We start from the raw sequence: 20,349 nt of genomic DNA on the forward strand, positions 1-20,349 counted from the left end.
TTTCTCAATCTATGAAAAGTAACAGACTGTGTTACAGGTCTAACTCGAGCAGGGCTGACGGACTGGATGAAAAATTAAGGAGGTTAGTCTCATAGCAAGCTGTCAGACCTTTCATAGCAAATCTGGCCTAGCTCTAATTGAACATTACTCAAGGCCAAAACTCATATTTCTTGTTTTGCTTGATCTTCAGAGACTCTGAAATGTGTTCCCTGCAGAGCTTAGATTTCTTTCAAATCAATAATTAATCAGCAGTTATTTATTCATTTGTATCTTTGGCGATTATAGGTGTCTAATTAACAATTTCAATAATTGATATTTATCTCTAAAGGGCTTGATATGCTTGGTCTATAAAAAATGCATGAACTGGGATATAGACTTGGTTTTGTTTTGTGTTCTGAGACAAGTGCGTGCTTGCGGCTAGTATCAGGCCACTTTGACTTTTCCTCTTTGAGGCTTCACTGCCCTGTGATGTGCTGCTAATATGGGCCTTTTTATGGGCCCAGAAGCCCTTGCAACATAGCGTGTAATTTTATAAAAGAAGTCTTCATTCCCATCCTCTGATGACCCTTTTTTGTTCTTTAATAACAGCTCAAAGAACAAATTATTTCTTTATCATTCAGCCATACTGATATCAATCTGCATAGTCAAATAAAACAGTGACTATTATATAGCATATGGTATGAGCCTGTATACCATCCAGCAAATGAAGTGAGAAAACTTTGGTCTCCTTATTAAACACCATAATACATTTGTGTAAGTTGAAGGTATAAAAGTACTTTAATTTCAATTTGTTCGCACTTTAAGCATTAACGCTTCAGGTGCTAGGTAAGTATATGATCTGTCAACACACAAAAGATGCAAACATTTGTTTTAGCTAATGAATAGCTCAAACAGAGGCCAAAAAAAAGCAACATGAATCCATGTTACATATTGATTACACAGTCAAGCCACAGTCAACTGAAAAGATCAGATCATGCTGGAAGCACTTGATAACCAGGTATGATTAGTTTGCTATATTAGGCAGAAAATCTTTTCAGTTGAGCTCGGTGATCCGTTTCAGGGAGCCTGTAGCAGGACTGACACTGCCCCACTCGCTAAACCTCCTGTACTCCCCTGGGTGCAGGAAGTACTGGCGCCCACTGTAGTTGGGGTGCTCGTGAAGGATCCAGTAACCTTCCATGACATTAGCAGAGAGGATTTCACCATTGTGGAAACATTTGCGCAAATCTGGGCAATCCTCCATCAGCTCTATGGCCTGGCCTCCAAAATCAGAGCGCTCAAAGATCTTCACTTTGTAGTCTCCTTGGTACTGTGGGGGGATTATTTTATAATCATGCACATGAGTTGACAAACAAGTGGGGAAAAAGGAAAGTGTGCTTAGGTGTAATAAAAAGATACTTACAGAAGGTACAATGCGGCAGGAATGGATGCGATCATTAAAACCTGCCCAGTGATGGTAATCTGGATATTCTCCCTTGTGCAGCATGTACTGGTAGCCAGAGAAGTTTGGTTTCTCATAAGCCATCCAGCAGCCGCTCTCGACACGGATGGAATTACAGCGGTTCAGGTGGGGCTGCAACTCAGCACTGTCACTACTGCACTCATAGTGACGGCCTTGGAAATTCTTTTCCTCAAAGAAGATAATCTGTAAATATATTATTTATTTATTTTTTCTTTTAACTTCTCATAGTTAGGATGTCATGCTGAGGCAAAGAAACAAAACAAAACTGACTGTCGATTCACAGTTCCTAATCTTACATTCTGCAGTTAGGGCTGATCTATAATACTTTCTCTTCACAGACATGCATGAAGTTTATGCTGATGATTAAATCTCTCTTTACAATCTCAGAACTACACACTGTTCCTATCTGAATATTATTATTACATTCAGATATCATATATAAAATTTGATTTGAAAAGACAGTAACAGTATTAATCTGCTCCTGAATATGAAATATATCTTTTCTATTGATTGATGTTATAACTTTTATGTATTTACTTTAGTGGCTATTGTAAATGTGATCACAGCTGCCACATATCCTGAATGAATTTTAAACGAATATTTTCTATAATATCTACTCCCAAACATCAGTCTGTATCACTTCCTCTGCACCCTAACAGATGCAATTGTAATTTTGCATGCTTACCTTGCCCATAGTGAGTGTGTTCAGAGCAGATGAGATCCATTTACAGGTCAGGGCCTCTTTATAGACTGACCATGGGACATGGCTTTTGTGTGTAGCTCATAAACTCGTGCCATGTCAGCAGATTGCATTCTGTAGACTGCATACCATTATAGGTCTGGTGGTTTGTCTGCTTTCATTGTCTTTGTCAGAGCTCTTTTATCTAATGCAAAAGACAGGACCACTGCACTTTTGAGTGGACAAAAGGGTTGCAAAGTCTGACTTTAGTTAATAGTGAGTTTCAGACATGAGCTGGGTTTGGTCATGATCATCTACTCTAATATATTTAAACATGTTTCAACGGATACATACTTTTTTTTTAATACCCTTATGGTGTTTACATTACCACCTAAATATCTGAAATTTGAAAAGAATTTCTTGAGTTTGCTTTAATATTTAATGTATAGAGTCAAATTAATATATAGTTTTAGTTACCTTGACAGCATTCTCTACTGTGTTTTAGAGAAATGGGGGAAAATGCAACAGGATGAAGTGTTCTTAAACCCAGCCTTTAATGATGTCTTAATCCCACAGAGTGAGCCTACATGAAGCCTCCTCTGATCATGGGGTTGAGCCGGTCATGGTTGTAGCAGTCTCAGTCTGCATAGGCTCTATGCTCTCCAGTCCACAGGAAGTACCCATGTCTCCCGTAAGCCCACATGCTGTAGACAAAGTGAATATCATGGAGATAGAAGCGATCATAGACAATGTAGGTGTCTGTTGACTTGATCATAAATCTGCCCAAATCAGGTCTGCTGTAGATTCTCATACTGTGTCATCCTTTGTACTGTTGTTGTATAAGTGCAGAAACAGCAAGGCTGTTAAAAATGCTGAATCTTTGAATGCTTAATCCTTTTTGAACAGTATTTCCTGCCATAAACGTGATTTTTGAATTTTCCATTTAGTCATGTTTAAACAACTTCACTGACAGTCCAGTGATTTTATGCTATTCCCCCAGACTGAAGAGATTAATAGAATTATAATGAGGTGGGTAGTCTTTGGGGCATGTCTTCCATTCTGTTTTATATGACTGAATCTCCTGGTGGACCCTTATTCACTTTTCATGCTGCATCTATAAATTGCTTCAAAGCATTAATTGATTGACATTGATTTGCTAAGATGTTCTAAAGTAGGCCACAAAAACCATCATTTTGATTGACTTACTGGGAGGAACATCTGACAAGATCTGATGCAATTGTTGAAGCCCATTCAATGGTGAAAATCAGGAGACTCCCCATAGCCCAGGATGTACTGATGACCCATGAAAGTGGGCTTCTTTTGGGACATCCAGTGACCCCAGCTGACCTAAATTAAAGTCTGAATGCCAAGTAGGGCTCACAGCACTCATAAAAACCTTCCTGAAAATTCTGGCCTGTCATGGGAATGAAATGGTAGAAGTTATATTTTAAAGATTTGATTTTCATCATGTTTCATCATGAAACCTTAATTTCAAGTTTCTGTGCATAATATTTGAGTCATCCTGGCTATCCAAATCCAAAGTTTTGTCTGATTTGGAATACATTTTTAGACATACGTCATGGGTCTTCACACACACAAGATTCACTAGGTGACTAAAATGATCTAGTTCCATAAAAGACAGACTCAGTAGTACTATGGACATGACTAAATAAATTAGAACCAGAATTGAAGACATGCATTTTGTACTTTTATCTACACTGAAAAAAGGGAATATGTGGTGGTTTTAAGAAACAGCATTTTGTATAGTTTTACATTTGTCAACAAAACAAACTTCTTTTCATTGCTTAAAGAAAACTTAATTGAAACAAGTTTCTAATGACTGGATTGAATTACGTAGAGTGAGCAGAAGCAATTCATGTAGTAATAAACCAATTACACGGTACAATCTCACTGATGGGATATAACTATAGCATTAATTTTAGGTAATTAAAACATGCATGGTAACAGAGTGTAGCTGTAACGTGTCTGGTTTAAAACACCACTGTCATGCCAGTGTTTGATTCTCAGGTCAGGTGCGAGCTCAGTTTTGGATTTTACTCAGCGCTTTGAAAATATGTGATCAAATCATGTTGGGTGTGCAAAAACGAATTGTGATAATGTTACTCAATTCAGTCACATGGAATCGATGTATGCATTTAAACTAAGCAAATTCAACAAGCTCTTTTTAGTGTAGCTAAAGTTAGATGGCCAGCTCTTTACAAGACAATGCTGTGTTAACTAATGTGTTAAAAGTGACAAGAATGTGCTCTCTAGCTACTACTAAGCTTCTGTACTATTGAGAAGACAATAGTAATAGCAGCAGATACTTACATTCTCAGAGTCACAATTCCATGGGTCACATCCTATGCTGCGTACTACAAGATGAAATACTGTGAAAGTATACCTATTTAGTGTGTAGATCATTTAGTTCATTTCTCCTGTGAACTGACCTGGATTTCCAGTCATCCAATTATTCTGTACAGTATACACCATGTTATGTTTTCTAGGAAAATCTGTCAATAATATATATATTTTTGGTTTTATCAGAGAAGAACTTCCCTTTTAGTGATTATTCAATTCTAGTAACTCCAGACGTAAAACAGCAGTGGTGTGTTAATTATGGAATCATGTTTAGTATTGTTTTATCTAAGCAGTGTAGAATATAGTCAGTGTCAGCAAACACTTACTCTGTAGCTGGGTCATTATTTAGCCATAGTATGAGCCAGTTCCTGTGAAAAAAACAACAACTGTGAAACTTCTTCTGCTAATTTCCTCATCCAACTGATGCAATGGTTTTAGTTTTGAAACATCCTTGCTTGCACCATCAAGCTGTTGAGGCTCTGTATAGGGGCCTATATATATCTACTTCTATATGTATATAGAAAGGGGGCCCTCTAGAGATTCTAGAGTTTACCTTTTGAACCATCACAGGCCCTTCCCATTATTCATGCCTCTAAAGATAGACCCAGTGATGGGGCTTAACACAGCATCCCACAAAAGGTATAGGAGCTTTTTTTGTTACTTTCTTTGTGTGCCAGTAATGTGCAATGTATTAGTTGCATGAACAAATGTGTATCTAAGAGGAAGTATATATTGATGAAAACATTTTGTAAAGTAAAATATATCTTTTTGACTTCGCTAATCAGATTGGTCAGAAGGTACTGATTAATTTTCTGTAACAGATAAAAATGATAGTTTAACTGCAAGGCAAATCACAGGTTTATTTAATGCTCTTATTCATGGCCATAACTGACTGTGAGACCACTAAAGTCTGTACCTCAGTAGTTTTGGAAAGTTTGATTCTACATAATAAATAGATTTAATTAAACTAAAATTTATGAAAGTGTTATACACTTTTATGAAGATATAATATGCAAACTAATACAAAAAATAATACAAACTAATACAATACAAACTAATACAAAATAATGAACATGCCAGTTTTACAATGTGCCATTATTCAATAAAGGAAATTGTTTATTAATAGTAAAATAAAGAAGATTAAATAGGGATACATCTTCATTTTTGAAGGCTGATAAGCTAGCTTTTTTTTTTCTTTGACACATTTCTGGTGTGTGGACTTTGCTAAAACTTTTTTCCTACTTTGATCTGCATTCCAGTGTTATAATTTCTCTAGTTTATTCACAAAGACTTGCCGGTCAGATGCTCAATATAATATAAGCCTTTTAGTTAGTGTTGTTATTTACAGTTACATACTGTATATGTTTATTTTTGAAGAAGTCTCCAGTGGTAGAGGACTTTCTGTGCTTTCTGGTTTTCTCAGTAACTTGATAAGATGCTTTGAGTCCACTTAGAGTGTTTATTTGTTTGTTTGTTTTGCAGATTAAAAATTATTGCAGATTTTAATCTGGAGGATAGACAAAACACCTGAAATGTACTGTATGAATTCTTTCACTATCACATGCCATTCCAGTAAAACCAAATCAATCTCTTTTAGAGTGAGTGAAAGTTGGATTGGCTTCCCCAGGCAGTAATAATCACAAAGGCTTTAATGTGTCATTTAAAGTGTCTTTAAAAAAAAGACAAAGACTGATCCTCAAAGCTCGTCTGTATCCATTTCATCCCAGTAATTGTGGCATATTAGCCCAGCCAGATGGTGTTAAATCAAGCTTGGAGCCTGATTCAGTGGATTTGCAAACTGAGATTGAGGCCCAAAGAGGCAGTTGTTTACTCGTACTCTACGGAAAACTTTGTCTCTTCTATCCTCATCAATATGAAATGCTTGTCACATCTCAAGCAGGGACTTCTCGGTTTTATTTTAGTGTTACTTTTTGGCATGGAAATTACTGCACTACTGGCACTCTTCTCCTTCTTCACAGGCTCTCAAAATAATAATCTTAAGAGCATTACAAGACATCTTGCCACACGGAGAGAACACATCAAATAAGCCCCAGCATGCTGCCTCGGTTTTCCCAAGAGAACAAAAAGCCAGAGCTTAGGATCTTTTGCTTCATCTCCAAATGAGAGACTGCATGAAGCTGAGAGTTGGGCTGGGATGCAGGCATCATGCAACTGCTGTGTATTTATGTGCAATATGTTAGGACAGACCACAAATGGTAATTCTGTATTGTTCACTGCTATCAGGTTATGAAATCCAGCACAGATCCTAGCTGGAGTTGAAATGAGAACTCACTGTTTCAAAGATGTTTTAGTTTAGTCCTGCAATATTAAAATTAGTATAAAAAAGTTTGAATGATACATTCCATAAATCCCATTTTTGACCACAACGATTTATTGTGCTTTATCAGATGTCTGCACAATACACTGAGAGGTTTGCAAAGGCAGATAAGCATTTACATTTTCTTCTTTGTGCCTCAGTTTAACAAAAGAATTCATTCAAAGTACATTATGGTGCTGGCAAATAAGCCAGAAGCTATAGAACGGCAGCTCCAATTAGTTGTGGCTATGTGTGGTGGCCCCTAATCTGCTGTTGAAAACTGCTGTTGTGTGATGTGCTATGCTGATGTGCGCTAAAGCTTCGTGCTCAGGAAAGAGAATGACGAGGAGCCGTCTGCTGAGAGCTCATCCTTCTGCTTTTGTGTGGAGATGCAGGCAGCCTCTCGCGGTCCCTGACAGAGCGCATGCCACTCTATCGGCCACAGCAGACGGAGCAGCAGTGCTCTGAGAGCGTGCCAGGGATGGATTTATGAAAATGTGTCAGATGTGCTCCATCTTTTCTGTTGCAGGGTAATTAAAAGAGGAAATGGTGATGGAATATAGACTGAAGAATGAGGATTGGGTGTTTGGTTGAGAGCTGGTGCCCACGGATAATGGAGGCAGCTGTTATTTAGTTGAAAGTTTCTTCTCTGACTTTTGAAAACTTTTCTCCTTGTTTTTCAAGTTTTAAATTTTCCAACCCCAGATGTAGCTACAGCAGATGTGGTCTCTGTGAACATGTATGCCAGTGGTGACTTTATTGGGTTTATGAATTCATTGGTTCCACATCTTAAATTGCATAGTCATAACTCACATCAAAACTCACATATGAGCATGCATTCTTCTGCTCTCTTCCATCTCTAAGCTATCTGGCTGTTTATGAGGAGGCTGAAAGTTCCAGGGAATGATTGAGTTGACTTTGACATGGTGGATCCACAGCTCCATAACCTTTTTTGCCTGTGATCTGCTTTCCTCTAAATCTAGGCTTGGTGTTTACTGACACATGACAAAACAGGTTTGGATCTTTTTTTATCTTCTTCCTCAGAAGGAGAGATCACCTCACGGTGTGGCTGTGTTTAAGGCAACTTCAGTGGAACCCCTTGAACATGCAGGGAATAGTGCTTCAGAGCTGACGATCTGGCCCAGCCTTTCAGCTATCCTAAATATATAATCATATATGATGCCATTTTTTGCTTCTTCAAATTTGCCATCAAAGCAAATGTGTTCTGACAACAGCTAGTGACAAGAGTGCCAAAGGAAAAGGCGGGATGCCGACAGTATCAATTATTGATTGTGACACCCCCGACCAGAGTGCGGGTGCCTTGTGATAATGAAATACATGATTTTTAGGAAAATAAATAATAGACAAAGGGCCTCCCTGTTGTTGTGTAGGTTTCTGAGTTTGATTGACTGCCTGCACATTCTCTTCGTTCGCTGGTAAAGAAGATCAAAGGCGGACTCTTCTTTTTGCCCAAGGCCACTTGCAATTTATTTAGAGGCCCTGTGCTGCTGTCCCAGTAGGTACTACTGTTGGGCCAAGCCACTCAGGGTAATCAGAGCTTTGAGGTGTCTTTCCATCATCACCTTCTCTCTTTTCTCTTCTCTCTCTCTCTCTTTCTCCATTCCTTTCTGTCTTTTTTTCTTCTTCTTATAACATGACCACAGCTTACAGCTTATTTGTATTAATATCCATGGTTTTATTTTATTATAAATGTTTTTCTCAATTTTTCTCTTTTTCTTTGTTATTAGACATTACAATTTACAATTATTCATTTATATTTCTCACAGTATTAAATGTGTTTATTATTACACATTTATTATTAAATGTGTATTAAAAATTGACATGCATAATAATTAGGCATATAAGAGAGTAATATGTAATGTCCATAATAGCTTGTTATTAGGATACAGATACATTTTTTTTTACATTTTGTTATGAAATAATTAATTTAAAAGTGTTATGAAACTGTTGTACTGTATATAGGAGCTTTCGTACTGTAAATTATATATCAGTGTATCTCAAGCCACACTATGTTGCCCAGGTGAAACATTTACCCTACAGCATGTGTGTGTGTATGTATGTATGTATATGTGTATGTATATATAATTTATTAACATATATAATGATTTTAAGTGATGTGTTTAGGTAATTGATTTATTATTATTATTATTATTATTATTATTATTATTATTATTATTATTATTATTATTATTATTATTATATTACAGAGTATGATCATTTCAGCTCTATTTTCTGAGGAAAAATCCCGTGCTTTGTAACATCCAGGTGATGGAGACGCATGAGTCCACCAGAGGGCAGTAGTACTCTAAATGTCTGCACCTTGTCTCTCTTTTGCACCCTGTACTATTTGTAAAATTCAGCTTGGAACTAGGTAGTTATCTGCTGGCTGTTTTCTTTCTTTTTCCCCCTGTACTCTAAATTCTTAATCCTATGAAACCTGGCAATAGGCATCAGTCTGTCCTCAGCTGCATGCCCAGGTTTTATCCAAACACTAAGATCTCTCTCTCTCTCTCTCTCTCTCTCTCACACACACACACACACACAACACACACACACAGACACACAAATTGGCAAATATTGGTAAAATATTTCTAAATTTACTATTAACATCAGCACTGTATATGAAGCACAAGTTATGTATATTTTTTGCCAACATTGGCAGGTTGTGTGATAAACTGCAGATATTTTTATTGGCTATAATTTGTTTTTAAAGTGAGAAACAGAAAATGAGGAACAAAAAAAAAACTGTTCTTTTATTTAACATCATATACTTGATCCCTCACTGGTCTTAAATAAATCTGATCTTCATGTGTACATAATGTGTATTATCTAGTAACTGTGTTTAACTGTGTCAGAAATTCTCACTAGGTGTGTAGGGAATTTAGGATGGAGTGGTATGTGAATGTATCTGGAGGCAGTATGGCTGTGTGTGTGTGTGTGTGTGTGTGTGTGTGATCCCTGAACTGCACTCTACAGCCCTGCACTCAGTCCCTGGAAGCCTCCTGTATGTTCTTGTGAGGGGTTTACTAAATTAAAAACGGCAGGGGAAAGATATCCATTCCCACCATCAATGCTAAGAATCTCTCTTTTTTTTAACTTCCAACTTTTGCTTTTCTCTTTTTCTCCCTTCCCTCCCTTGCTCCCCCAACCACCCCCACCCCCCAATTTCACTGTTGTTTTCTTAGTTTGTTTTTCTCTCATACTCCCCTCTCTGTCGCTGAGCGCTGTAGCCACTTTCAAAGGCTCGGCTGTCACGCACAGGCTTTGAGAGCTGGTTTAATTTTTAACGTACATGTTGTCAGGGTGCCGTCAGTCATGATTGACAGGTTCGTCCCAGAGCAGCCAGGCTTGGCAGACTGGCGTCTTTTGTCAGATAGAGCGAGGAGGAAGCAAAAAAAGAAAGGAGCAGAAAAGGAAAAACACACATAAATAAAACAAAAAAGGAAAAAAATATGTACACTTTCCAGCAGAGATTCAATTAAATAAAATTTAACACGCAGCTTTTTCAGACTGTAATACTGACTTGATATTTTTATTCCAGTGATGAAATCTAGTTTGGATTTGTTTCCCTCCAAAATAAATTGAGAATATATCAGTTATACAGAAGACCAAGAAATGCAGCACTGTGAGACTTATACAATAACCAAATAATCACTTATTTGCTTTTGCCATGCACATTATGGCCCTGTGGAATGAAAAGAAAAGGCCCACTCATCAAAAAAAAAGACTTTGGCTGCTGCATGGCCTTTTTGTTTCTCTCCTGAATTGGAGGTTATATAGTTACATAGTGTAACTGATGACAGTTATGTCACTGCGGACAAAGAACTAAACCACAGGCTACCTGAGCTCCTGCACTTAAGTTTAAAATTTCCAGTGAGCAAGTATGAAGTGAATTTGCTGGGGATTTCTACTCTTTCTTCCTGTCAGTCTGCTGTGATGAAGACATGATGCTCCTCTTGAGAAAACGCACAACAGGACTTCTTTGAATGTCAAGATTCTGACAGGTTGGCCACGAAAAAGTGATGCTCTGTCCATGTATATTGGTTTATCAGCATCTCTAACTGTGTGTGTGTGTGTGTATGTGTGTGTGGTGTGTGTCTGTGTGTGTGTGTGTGTGTGTAGACAGTAGTGCAAGGTCAGGAGTATTTCCAGAAACAGTAGAAATCAATGTTTATTTGCATCCTTATGAATCTTGCCAGAGCTTCCAAAAAATCTAGCTAAGTTTCTGTGTGCCTGGGTCATGTTATTGATCCCTATAAAAAAACAAAAAACAAACCCCACAGCATTTATGATATAATAAACACATATATTGAATTAATATGAATTTATCTACTAATTGAATTTAATACTTTGGAAGTTTGATTAATGTAGTGTATATATTGTTTGTCCGTATTTATTTTATATAATAAATCATCATTGATATTCACTGAACTGATACAATTCATGGCAGTTGTTATTTCTTCATTCAGCAAACAGTTCATGTTTTTGATAATTGCTGCCATTTATTATTTTGTAAACCAGTTTGTTCACACAGGCTTGGTAGAATTAGCAGAATCCTGATGCAATGGAAAGCCTTTTTTCTTCACAGGTTTTCTTCACAGAGCCTCCCAGTGGTTCACATTATAGCTGACATGAGTTCAGTGTCAAATACACTCTAATGCAGGGGTCATCAACTGGTGCACTGCGGTCTAGAGGTGGACTCAGCAAAATATTTCAGTGGGTAGAACTGAGTAGCAGAACTGATAGACAGTTCAAGAACATCAGCAGCAACAACAACAACAACAACAACAAAAAAAAACTGCAGATCATTGACTCCATTTTTATCACATCAACCATCACAGCTTCTGTAGCAGATCCACTGTTAGGGCTTGTTGCAGCCAAACACATAATTTAATGCAAATTATTTACATTTATGGCATTTGGCAGATGCCCCTATCCAGAACGAATAGCAGAATTGCTTTGAAGTCTGTATGAGTGAATACATCCTGATACTGGTTCACTAGGCCAAGAATACCATCAGTCTAAAAACTCTGTTGGGGAGGTAATATAGCAAGTAAAGCACACAGGCAACACAAGTTTTGTTTTGTTTTGTTTATTTTCTAAATGCTAATTTAGGTACATCAGGAAGAGGTTGGTCTTTAGATGTTGTTTGAAGACAGTCAGTGACTCAACTGTTTGGACATCTAGGGGACGTTCATTCCACCACCCAGGTGCCAAAATAAGAAGAGTCTGAAGACAGCTCATTAAGAAAGAGAAGAGTTTCATTGTTGTTCATAGTTTTTAGAAATTCAGAGTTATTTCTTTTATATACCCTATGCTCTGATTAGTGAAGTAATGATGTGGCTTGTTTTTTTTATTTTGTTTTTTAATAAGGTGATGACTAAAATAGAATGACTGGACAGAGATGTCACCTATGTGTTTATTCTCTGCTTAAAGTTCAAAACAGTTGTTTCTTCAGAGTCTGGGGAACTAGCCAAAAGTGCTAATGAGATGTGTCAGTGCAAAACAAACATAACCACTTTCAAGCTGATGTGTATGCTAATTGTAGCCATGAACTGCTCTTTATTTAGTTAAGCATTAAATGGTAATTGTTGTCATCATTCATTCAATCATTCTTTGTCAGCAAATAATTTCATGTAGCTAGACCTTCATACATTTAATTCGAATACCCTTGCTCCAATGTCTTATTCCTCCAGAGATAATTGTCACACAGTTGATCACCATCCACAGAATGAGCAGATCAGACACATTCTGTGTCTAACCCACTGTATTTCAGTTTTGTGTGCTACACAGAAGCAGTAAAGTTTCCAGCCAGTGGTTATATAATTTATATCAGCCATACTCAAACAAAATTTAACACATTGTCATTCATCTAAAGGCATGTGTGAAAAAGCTGGGGTGACTCCAAAGTAAAAAATTAATAACACGGCACCATGGGAGCATGTGAACGAGCATGTTTAATCATTCTGTTTGACAACAAAAGGAAAGTGTCTGTATCCCAGGGAGTCTCATCACTTTCTTCCTCTACTGTTAACCCCGATACCCTCACCAGGAGAGCAGCAAGATGGGATTAAGTTACTCATGAACAATGTAAAACACAAGAAGAATCAAACTTTCTCGCAGTTAGAAAGCTCATCCTGACGATCACTGCAGCAGATTAATTTTTGAAGCGTAAGGAATCTCAAGTACAAGGAGTTCGCATCTAAACAAAAGTCAGTGAGAAAATTATTGTAAACCAAAGTGATTTTCCTTTATTTTAGTCCCTGTCTTTATTATTATCTTTATAATTATTATCTTAATTTACATTTGGATGAAAAGGTTTTCATTATCCTTTATGAGGAGTTCAATCTAGGTGCCACTTTGTGGGATCACTTGATTTACAAGACAGGGTCAAGAGAACTCACACATTTTTTGTTTTATTCATTTATTTCAGAAATTATTAGGATTACGTATGCTATTTTGAGATGTTACTGCGAGTCACATTCAGACAATCTACATTTAAATTATTAGAATATGAATGTCATTTTAGTCTTTTCAATATAATCACATGTTGCAGTAGTTCAGCAATAAATTAACAATAAATAATTTTTTCTTCAAAAAAAGTCTGTGAGTAATAATACAAACCATTTTTTTTTATATTACAGCTAGTGTTAGTTTCATAGCCTTTAAACCCACTTAAAGGTCTGTCTTTCACACTACCTTGATTATCTGGGATTGTAAATATTTTTGAATGTAAGGTATGAATTTTTTATTTATAGTAATAACAATGGCAGCAAGAAATTGTTCCGAATGAAACAGTGCTGGTCTTTGTGCTTAAAATTTCCAAACATTTTACGGTCTGAGTTGGAAACCAGGTGGACTGGGATGTTTTGAGTCTGGCATAACATCTACTGAATGTCATGTTTAAATTGTCTGGATGTACATAATTTACACAGTGAGTGTGTGAGCAATGCAGCTCATGTTGCTGCTGCTTCCGTCAAGTATAAACCAGGCTCCTCTGTTTCACATCACGCTGTATCACATCACCCTGGTGTGGATCAGTTTCTTTTAACAGCACAACACTTCCCACTAGACTGGTTAGTCAGTTCAAGAAATATCCATTTGTTTTCAGTCACTGTATGTTAATACTACAGTGTAAATCTGAAATGTTTAAAATGTAGTACAGATGAAAAGGTAAGATGGGTTGAGGAATATTCATAATGTTTATTGGAACCCCTGATGTTGGTTACATATCAAGACAAACAAAAAACCCAACTATAATTATTTAATGGTGTTTTCCTATTTAAATATTACTACATGGCCTAAATATTATAAAATATATCAGAATTTAATACCATAGCATTAGAACTGAAGGAAACATAGACACTCCCAAAGCGTAGGAGAAAACTGTCTGAAAAAAGAACTGTTGGCAAGATCTGAAAAAGTCCTTGAAGGTGAGTGAAATGAAAGTCTACATTTGTATCACATTCAGAAATGTATACCACCTACAAGCAACCAGTACAACAATTTATAACTGTGCCAGGACATAATTATGCATTGGATGCTCTTATTAGAATAAACTCATTGGACATAAGTTACTCATCATATTATTGCACTGTTGATCAATCTGTGGATCACAGCTGCTTTGCTGCACATCTGTAAATTTAAACACACATTAAACATCTTGTTGGTTTCATCATTTTAAAGTAAGTGGACACAAATGTTTGTAAAGCACAAAATTTTGCTGGGTGCTGAATAATAACACTAGTCATTGCAGAAGCACCCAAATAGTCAATATGTGACCTTGTCAGTCAGTGTTTGGGAGAGATTTTTGGAAAGCATGTCAGTGTAGTTTGACCGTGAATGAAGGAATTTGAAGATGAAAACATGCAGTCGATCTATGTATCTTTATAAATACATACATACACACACACACATAAATAAATTTTATATATATATATATATATATATATATATATATATATATATATATATATATATATATATATATATATATATATATATATATATATATAGTTCAGACTGTGTTCAAGCCTGTAAATAATGCATTTGTGCTTCTGCATGTCACGTTAGTGCAAAGATCTCTAAATATCTTGAGCAGTGGGCAATTGGTCTCTTTTTTGTCCTCGAGATGTTTTGACCTCTTCATTGCACTAGGTGTGCTTTTCCTTCATCTAACTCTTCTTTTATTACACGACAGCATCACCCCCCCCACTCCAAAATCCCATCATGCCCCACATCTTGCTATGAATGATTCACTCCTTTTGCTCTTTCTCTCTGAGAGTAAGGAGCTTGGTGAAAAAGCTGTACTGCCCAGCCAAAGTACCACTCTGATCTCACCATATTGTGTAACTCTTCAGAAACCTTGCATTCCTCACACTCATCTCTTTGTCTTTTTTCCAGCAGTTACACTCAGTATTGACTGCTTATGCTTTTGAATGTTTGTGGAGAGGCCCTGGGGCTTGTAATGGAAGGGAAGCGTTCTCCTTGACACCCTTAACGCCCCCATAGTGAACTCTAGCCCTGAGCACTCCCGGAAGTACAGAGACCCTGTCTCCAGCCGGCACTGTGTATGAGCGCCAGCACTCGCCGCTCTTCTCTGGAGAGATCACCCAATGCACGGTGGAGATCCACAAAAGGCACTCACACAAAATGTTTACACAACGACCCCTCTCTTTCCCTATCAAAGCTGCTCTTCTACTGTGATTTCTTAAGGGGAGGTTGAGGGCACCAGGGAGAAAGAGGGAGTGAGGGAAAGAGAACATGTACACCCATGAAAAGGGTGTGCTTCGGTCACACTGAACAGGGAACGAATGACTCTCTCATTCTTTATGTCTGCTTGCCTCTTTTATTTTCTTCTGCTCCCATGTGAGTCAGTGCTTGAAAATACTCTTGGATCGAATCTGGCAATAAATCTATGTGGGCAGCGTACAGACATTGGGGTTACGGTGATGTTATCTTAAATCTATTCCAGATGAAGAATTTACAAATATCATAGTTTTTAATAGACCACTCAGTATTCATAATGCTGAGATAAGAAGAACAGACATGTTCGTGCAGGTTTTTCTCTAAAGCTTAGAATGTGTAGGAACGCCTGTGCAGAGAAAGTGTAGGTAGGTCAGATGTCTTTTATACTGCACTTTATGACATGACCTTCTATTTGTACACAGTAGCTCTTGACAGAAATTATCACAGTGTTTGTTTCTGGCCTTCTAGAAACTATTTTTGAAGTGAATGTTTATAGTGGAAGTTGTGTTCTGTTTCTAAACTCTTAATTTTTTTTCTCTGTCTTTATTTATTTTTTTCTCTTTATCTTTCTATTAAAAATAGGATCCATCAGTTTGAAGATTAACTCCCCGGACCAGCCAGTGTGTCCAGACACCTCACCAATATAAATACATACCATTCCTCTTTTTTAAACTGTAGATGCTAATGTTTTAACTGTTTAACCATATGCTTTAACCCATTACCTTAACTCCTACCCTACCCTCCAGTTAGCTCCTGCTTGTTTAATATTGCTTTAATAATCTTATTTATTTATTTATTTATTTATTTATTTATTTATTTATTTATTTATTTATTTATTTATTAATTACTGTTAACAATTTAACAATTATTGTAGCAATTTCTGTTAAATAAGTAATTTATAGCACAAACAAACTATTACAAAAATATTGTATTTTACTCTGCATTTGTTGTATATAGAATATTGTACATTTCAATTTCAATGTTTTTTCCATCCTTCCCAAACCATTTGAGAATTTTAGAGCAGATAATACAATTTTTGTTACTTGATTTCCCACATACTGTTTACTATGTTGAATATTCCTTTTAATATTTCTTTTAATATTTCCATTCCAAAGTGTCAGTAAATATTGTCTCAAATAAGGACAATGTGTCAGGCAGCTGTAGAACAAAGACACACTGTGGTTATTGAGGACCTGTGCTATCCATGTCCCATGCCACCCCACTTTTCTGAAAAAGAAAGACATCATAATGTGTTAATGAGAGGAGGCAGCTGATGCCCCCCACTTCTGTTTTACTTGCACTGTTTGTAACTGCATGTTTCTGGTTCCTGCAGGCATTCAGGGGTCTACGTCAAAGGGGCTGCTGCCTGAACAATATTGATTGGTGATTCGATAAAAAAGGTCAAAAGACCCCTCCTCTTACCCACCACCTTACTGAAAATGCAGTATCTAACTCCCTGTGGTCTGAGCCCACCTCAGTTTGCTGTCCCCCTTTACATACATAATACACACACACACACACACTCATACACACACCCTCCCAGCTGCCACCTGGGGGAGAAGGACAGGCCGCAAACGAGCTAATCATCGCTTACTGTGAACACCTCCCGACTGGCTGACAAATGTCAGGGTGACTTGTATGGTTATTTTTGAAAAAAAGAATGAATTAATTGAACTGGTTAATTAGGTCCCTGAGGCCTGTGCGCTAATTGCAAGCCACTGCGCTGGCGAGAACAGAAAGCCCTAACAAAAGAGAGAGAGCTCCAACAAACAAGCGAGCTCAAGAGCAGGCATCCACAGACACACACTCGAGCAAACACACAGAGACGCACACGCTCTGCTCATATGGGCTTTTCTTCTCCTTCTCAGGCTTCCCCTCTGCCTGCACAATTCCGTGACCTGCCAAATGTTCTCGGTGTCTTGATGTGTGGAGACGTGAAGCCACAGAAATCTGCCACATTCCACAAAGCATCTGTCTCTGCACCAACCCGCATTCATTAAGTTTCCACCAATTAGCCGTTATAACTTGGCAAACATCCGCTTGCGCTTCCTACTTTGAAACATTTCCTAAAGTGACTGAGTTCCTCAATGTCTCACTGTGTCATCCAACTTTGTCTTCAGAAAGTGTTCGTCGCATTTAATTAGAAAAAAAAAATGCATTTATTCCATTTTCTTCATGGCAGTCACTTTTTTAATGTTTCCCACTCAAGTGCACCTTGAGAGATGGTCTGCTTTGGAAGGAATCACACCAAGGTTGTTTGAAAGACTGAGCGTGAGAGATGGAGGAGGAGGAGGGTAAATGGGGCTCTAGGAGTTAGAGAACACTCTGTGCTCTGCCAGCTTGGGCTGCTGTTTCAACAAATTATCGCACCTTCTGATACTTGGTGATGTCTTTCTGTCAGCGCTTGCTTTTTAAACTCCAAATTCAACTTGCCTTTGAGCTATACATTCCTTGTGTTTTTGTTCTCACTCAAAATGGGCTCTCAAAAGCTCAGCGTGCGAGGGCGTTCTGATACGTTTGAGTAGAGTCACATCCCTTAAGTACTACAACAGGATTACAACTGCGTGCGCCTTAAGCTGAGTTTTGATGTCAGATGTGAAGTGCAGGAGAGTGCACATGGAATCCAGGTCTTCTGATCACGGAGAGAGAGTGTTGAGTACTCGTGGATGTGATCAGTGAGATCGCTGTTGGTGTTCTGTCTGCTGTTGTGCCTCCTCCTTAAACCGCTATCATTCCTGGTCAGTTTTCTAAGGAGTTAAAAGATACAGGAGTTCAGTAAGTTACATGAGCGAACTGGAGTGTGCCAAGTCTGTACAGTGTTCCAGAACTTTCAAAGCCAATGTCTGTGAGCTTACTAGTTTCAGTAACCTGGTAGTTTACTTAATTTCTTGAGTGAAAATATTTTTAGAGTCAGTGATATCCCTGGAGGTGCCATTATGTAGATTAGGATTTATAAGAGTTTATACAGCTGTTTTATTTATAGCTGGTTGCTTGTGATCACTGTCTGGGCTCTGTTATTTATATAATTTTCCGCTGATGCAGTAAAACTATATACGTACTATGGAGATAATATTCAAAGGGTGGTTACTTTTAATACAGATTACTCACTGTGACCATTTGTGTCTCAGTTATTTCTCTGTCACTGTAGACTTATTTGCACATGGTAGCTGTCTGTTTGCATAGTAGTGGAAAAACAAAACAAAACAATACAACCTGGCTATTCACATACCATAAATATCATATTATGAAATTTAGGAAAAATATCAGAATATCAAACAATATCAAATGTAGGCTATTTTAATTATTATATTATATTATATTATATTATATTATATTATATTATATTATATTATATTATATTATATTATATTATATTATATTATATTTTTTTTTTTTATTATACTTGTATACTATTTCTATTATTATTATATTTTTACTATTTAAGTCATATGTAAAAGTGTACATTTATAGAAAATAATAACAGTAATGTGTTAGCATTTACTTTGAAAAAGTTTGAATACACTTTCCAGTATAAAAATAAAAATAACCCTGAATAAATTTAATTTATTCTTATTTACAAACCTATTTTTAAAGTAAATCAGCACATTTTAAGTGTACTATGCAAAAACATGAACCCGTGGATGGATTTAAGAATTTTTGTAGAGCCTGTGTAAACATTGGTGGGAATCTTGTTAACTTCCACCAATCTTGTTAACTTAGCCACTGAAATATTCCATTCATTTATTTCAGCTTCAATATATTTTTAATCACTGAATATATACTGTCAATTTAGAAACCCGAAAAGTCTGCCTGAACTAAATCAACATTTGTTGACGTCCTATCTTGTTGACCGGGTGGAAGTGTTAAATTGTTTCTTCCACCTGGACCATATGAAGTCCTTAAATATTTTGAAATAATTTTCATTTCATGTAAGTGATATTAGAAAGTGGCACCAAACACCCTGTTCTTGTTCTCCTTATCACTATGCTCAAAATACAAGATTTGATCTTTTTTTTTTTTTTAAATCATTAGCTATTAATTTACTACCATTTATCATAAAGTTTAGCTAAGTGCTCAACTAACTTAAAGTGTTGCAGTCACAAGCAAAATTCTAACAGACAGCTAATTATCTAAAATAAAGATGGCGTCCACTGCGTCGGGCATCTTTGCATGCTCCTCCTACAACCGCTCTCATTTACTATTTATTATAGTCTTTACAGTTGCTCTAAATATGTAGAACTTCTAAGAAGCTACAAACGACTCTTCTGGATATCAGCAAGACTCACTGCAGCTCACTTTTCTTTCAACTCACTTTTCTTACGATTGGACTCAATCCACAGAGCTGTGCCTACCAGCGCATCTGCTCCGTCCTACTGTGGAATTTCTAACAGATTAATCTGTATAGTGCTTCCTGACCAGAAGGAATGGAGATTTACATTATACACCTTAACTGGCTGCATTACTGTGCACATCACACTACATTCTTAAATCTATTTCATTTTGGGAATTTTACACATCATGCAGAAATGAAAGGTAGCTTGGCAGCATTAGTTTCAAACCTCTCAGGTTGAACCAGCATCAGTGAATAAATGCAGCGCTCATTCTTCTTGTTCAGTTCCATTTTTTTCTGATGCACTCTTATCAGCTGCACTCTTTTTTTCATTTACAGAATTTGGGAGATATCCTTATCCAGTGTAACTTCTAAAAGTATTTTGTAATCTCCACTGAAAACATATCCCTAGTGTAAGAATAAATAGGTCA

At 37.0% G+C, this 20,349-nt stretch overlaps 1 protein-coding gene across 2 annotated transcripts; it reads right to left on the reverse strand.

Moving 5' to 3' along the window:
- Positions 1-682: 682 nt before the first annotated feature.
- Positions 683-4,746, reverse strand: crygmx (crystallin, gamma MX). Of its 2 annotated transcripts, XM_058406902.1 has the most exons (4): positions 2,619-4,746; positions 2,148-2,346; positions 1,403-1,645; positions 683-1,309 (listed from the first exon to the last, which is right to left on the reverse strand). In XM_058406902.1, exons 2-4 carry the CDS (start codon positions 2,154-2,156, stop codon positions 1,034-1,036), a joined length of 528 nt encoding a protein of 175 aa, XP_058262885.1. In that variant the 5' UTR covers positions 2,157-2,346; positions 2,619-4,746; the 3' UTR covers positions 683-1,033. The 2 variants fall into 2 exon arrangements, with proteins under 2 accessions (XP_058262885.1, XP_058262884.1); XM_058406901.1 differs by lacking the exon at positions 2,619-4,746 and having other exon boundaries at positions 2,148-2,519.
- Positions 4,747-20,349: the final 15,603 nt, after the last annotated feature.

The sequence above is a fragment of the Hemibagrus wyckioides genome, linkage group LG13 (genome assembly GCF_019097595.1).
Source record: "Hemibagrus wyckioides isolate EC202008001 linkage group LG13, SWU_Hwy_1.0, whole genome shotgun sequence".
In the NCBI taxonomy this organism is placed as follows: domain Eukaryota; kingdom Metazoa; phylum Chordata; class Actinopteri; order Siluriformes; family Bagridae; genus Hemibagrus; species Hemibagrus wyckioides.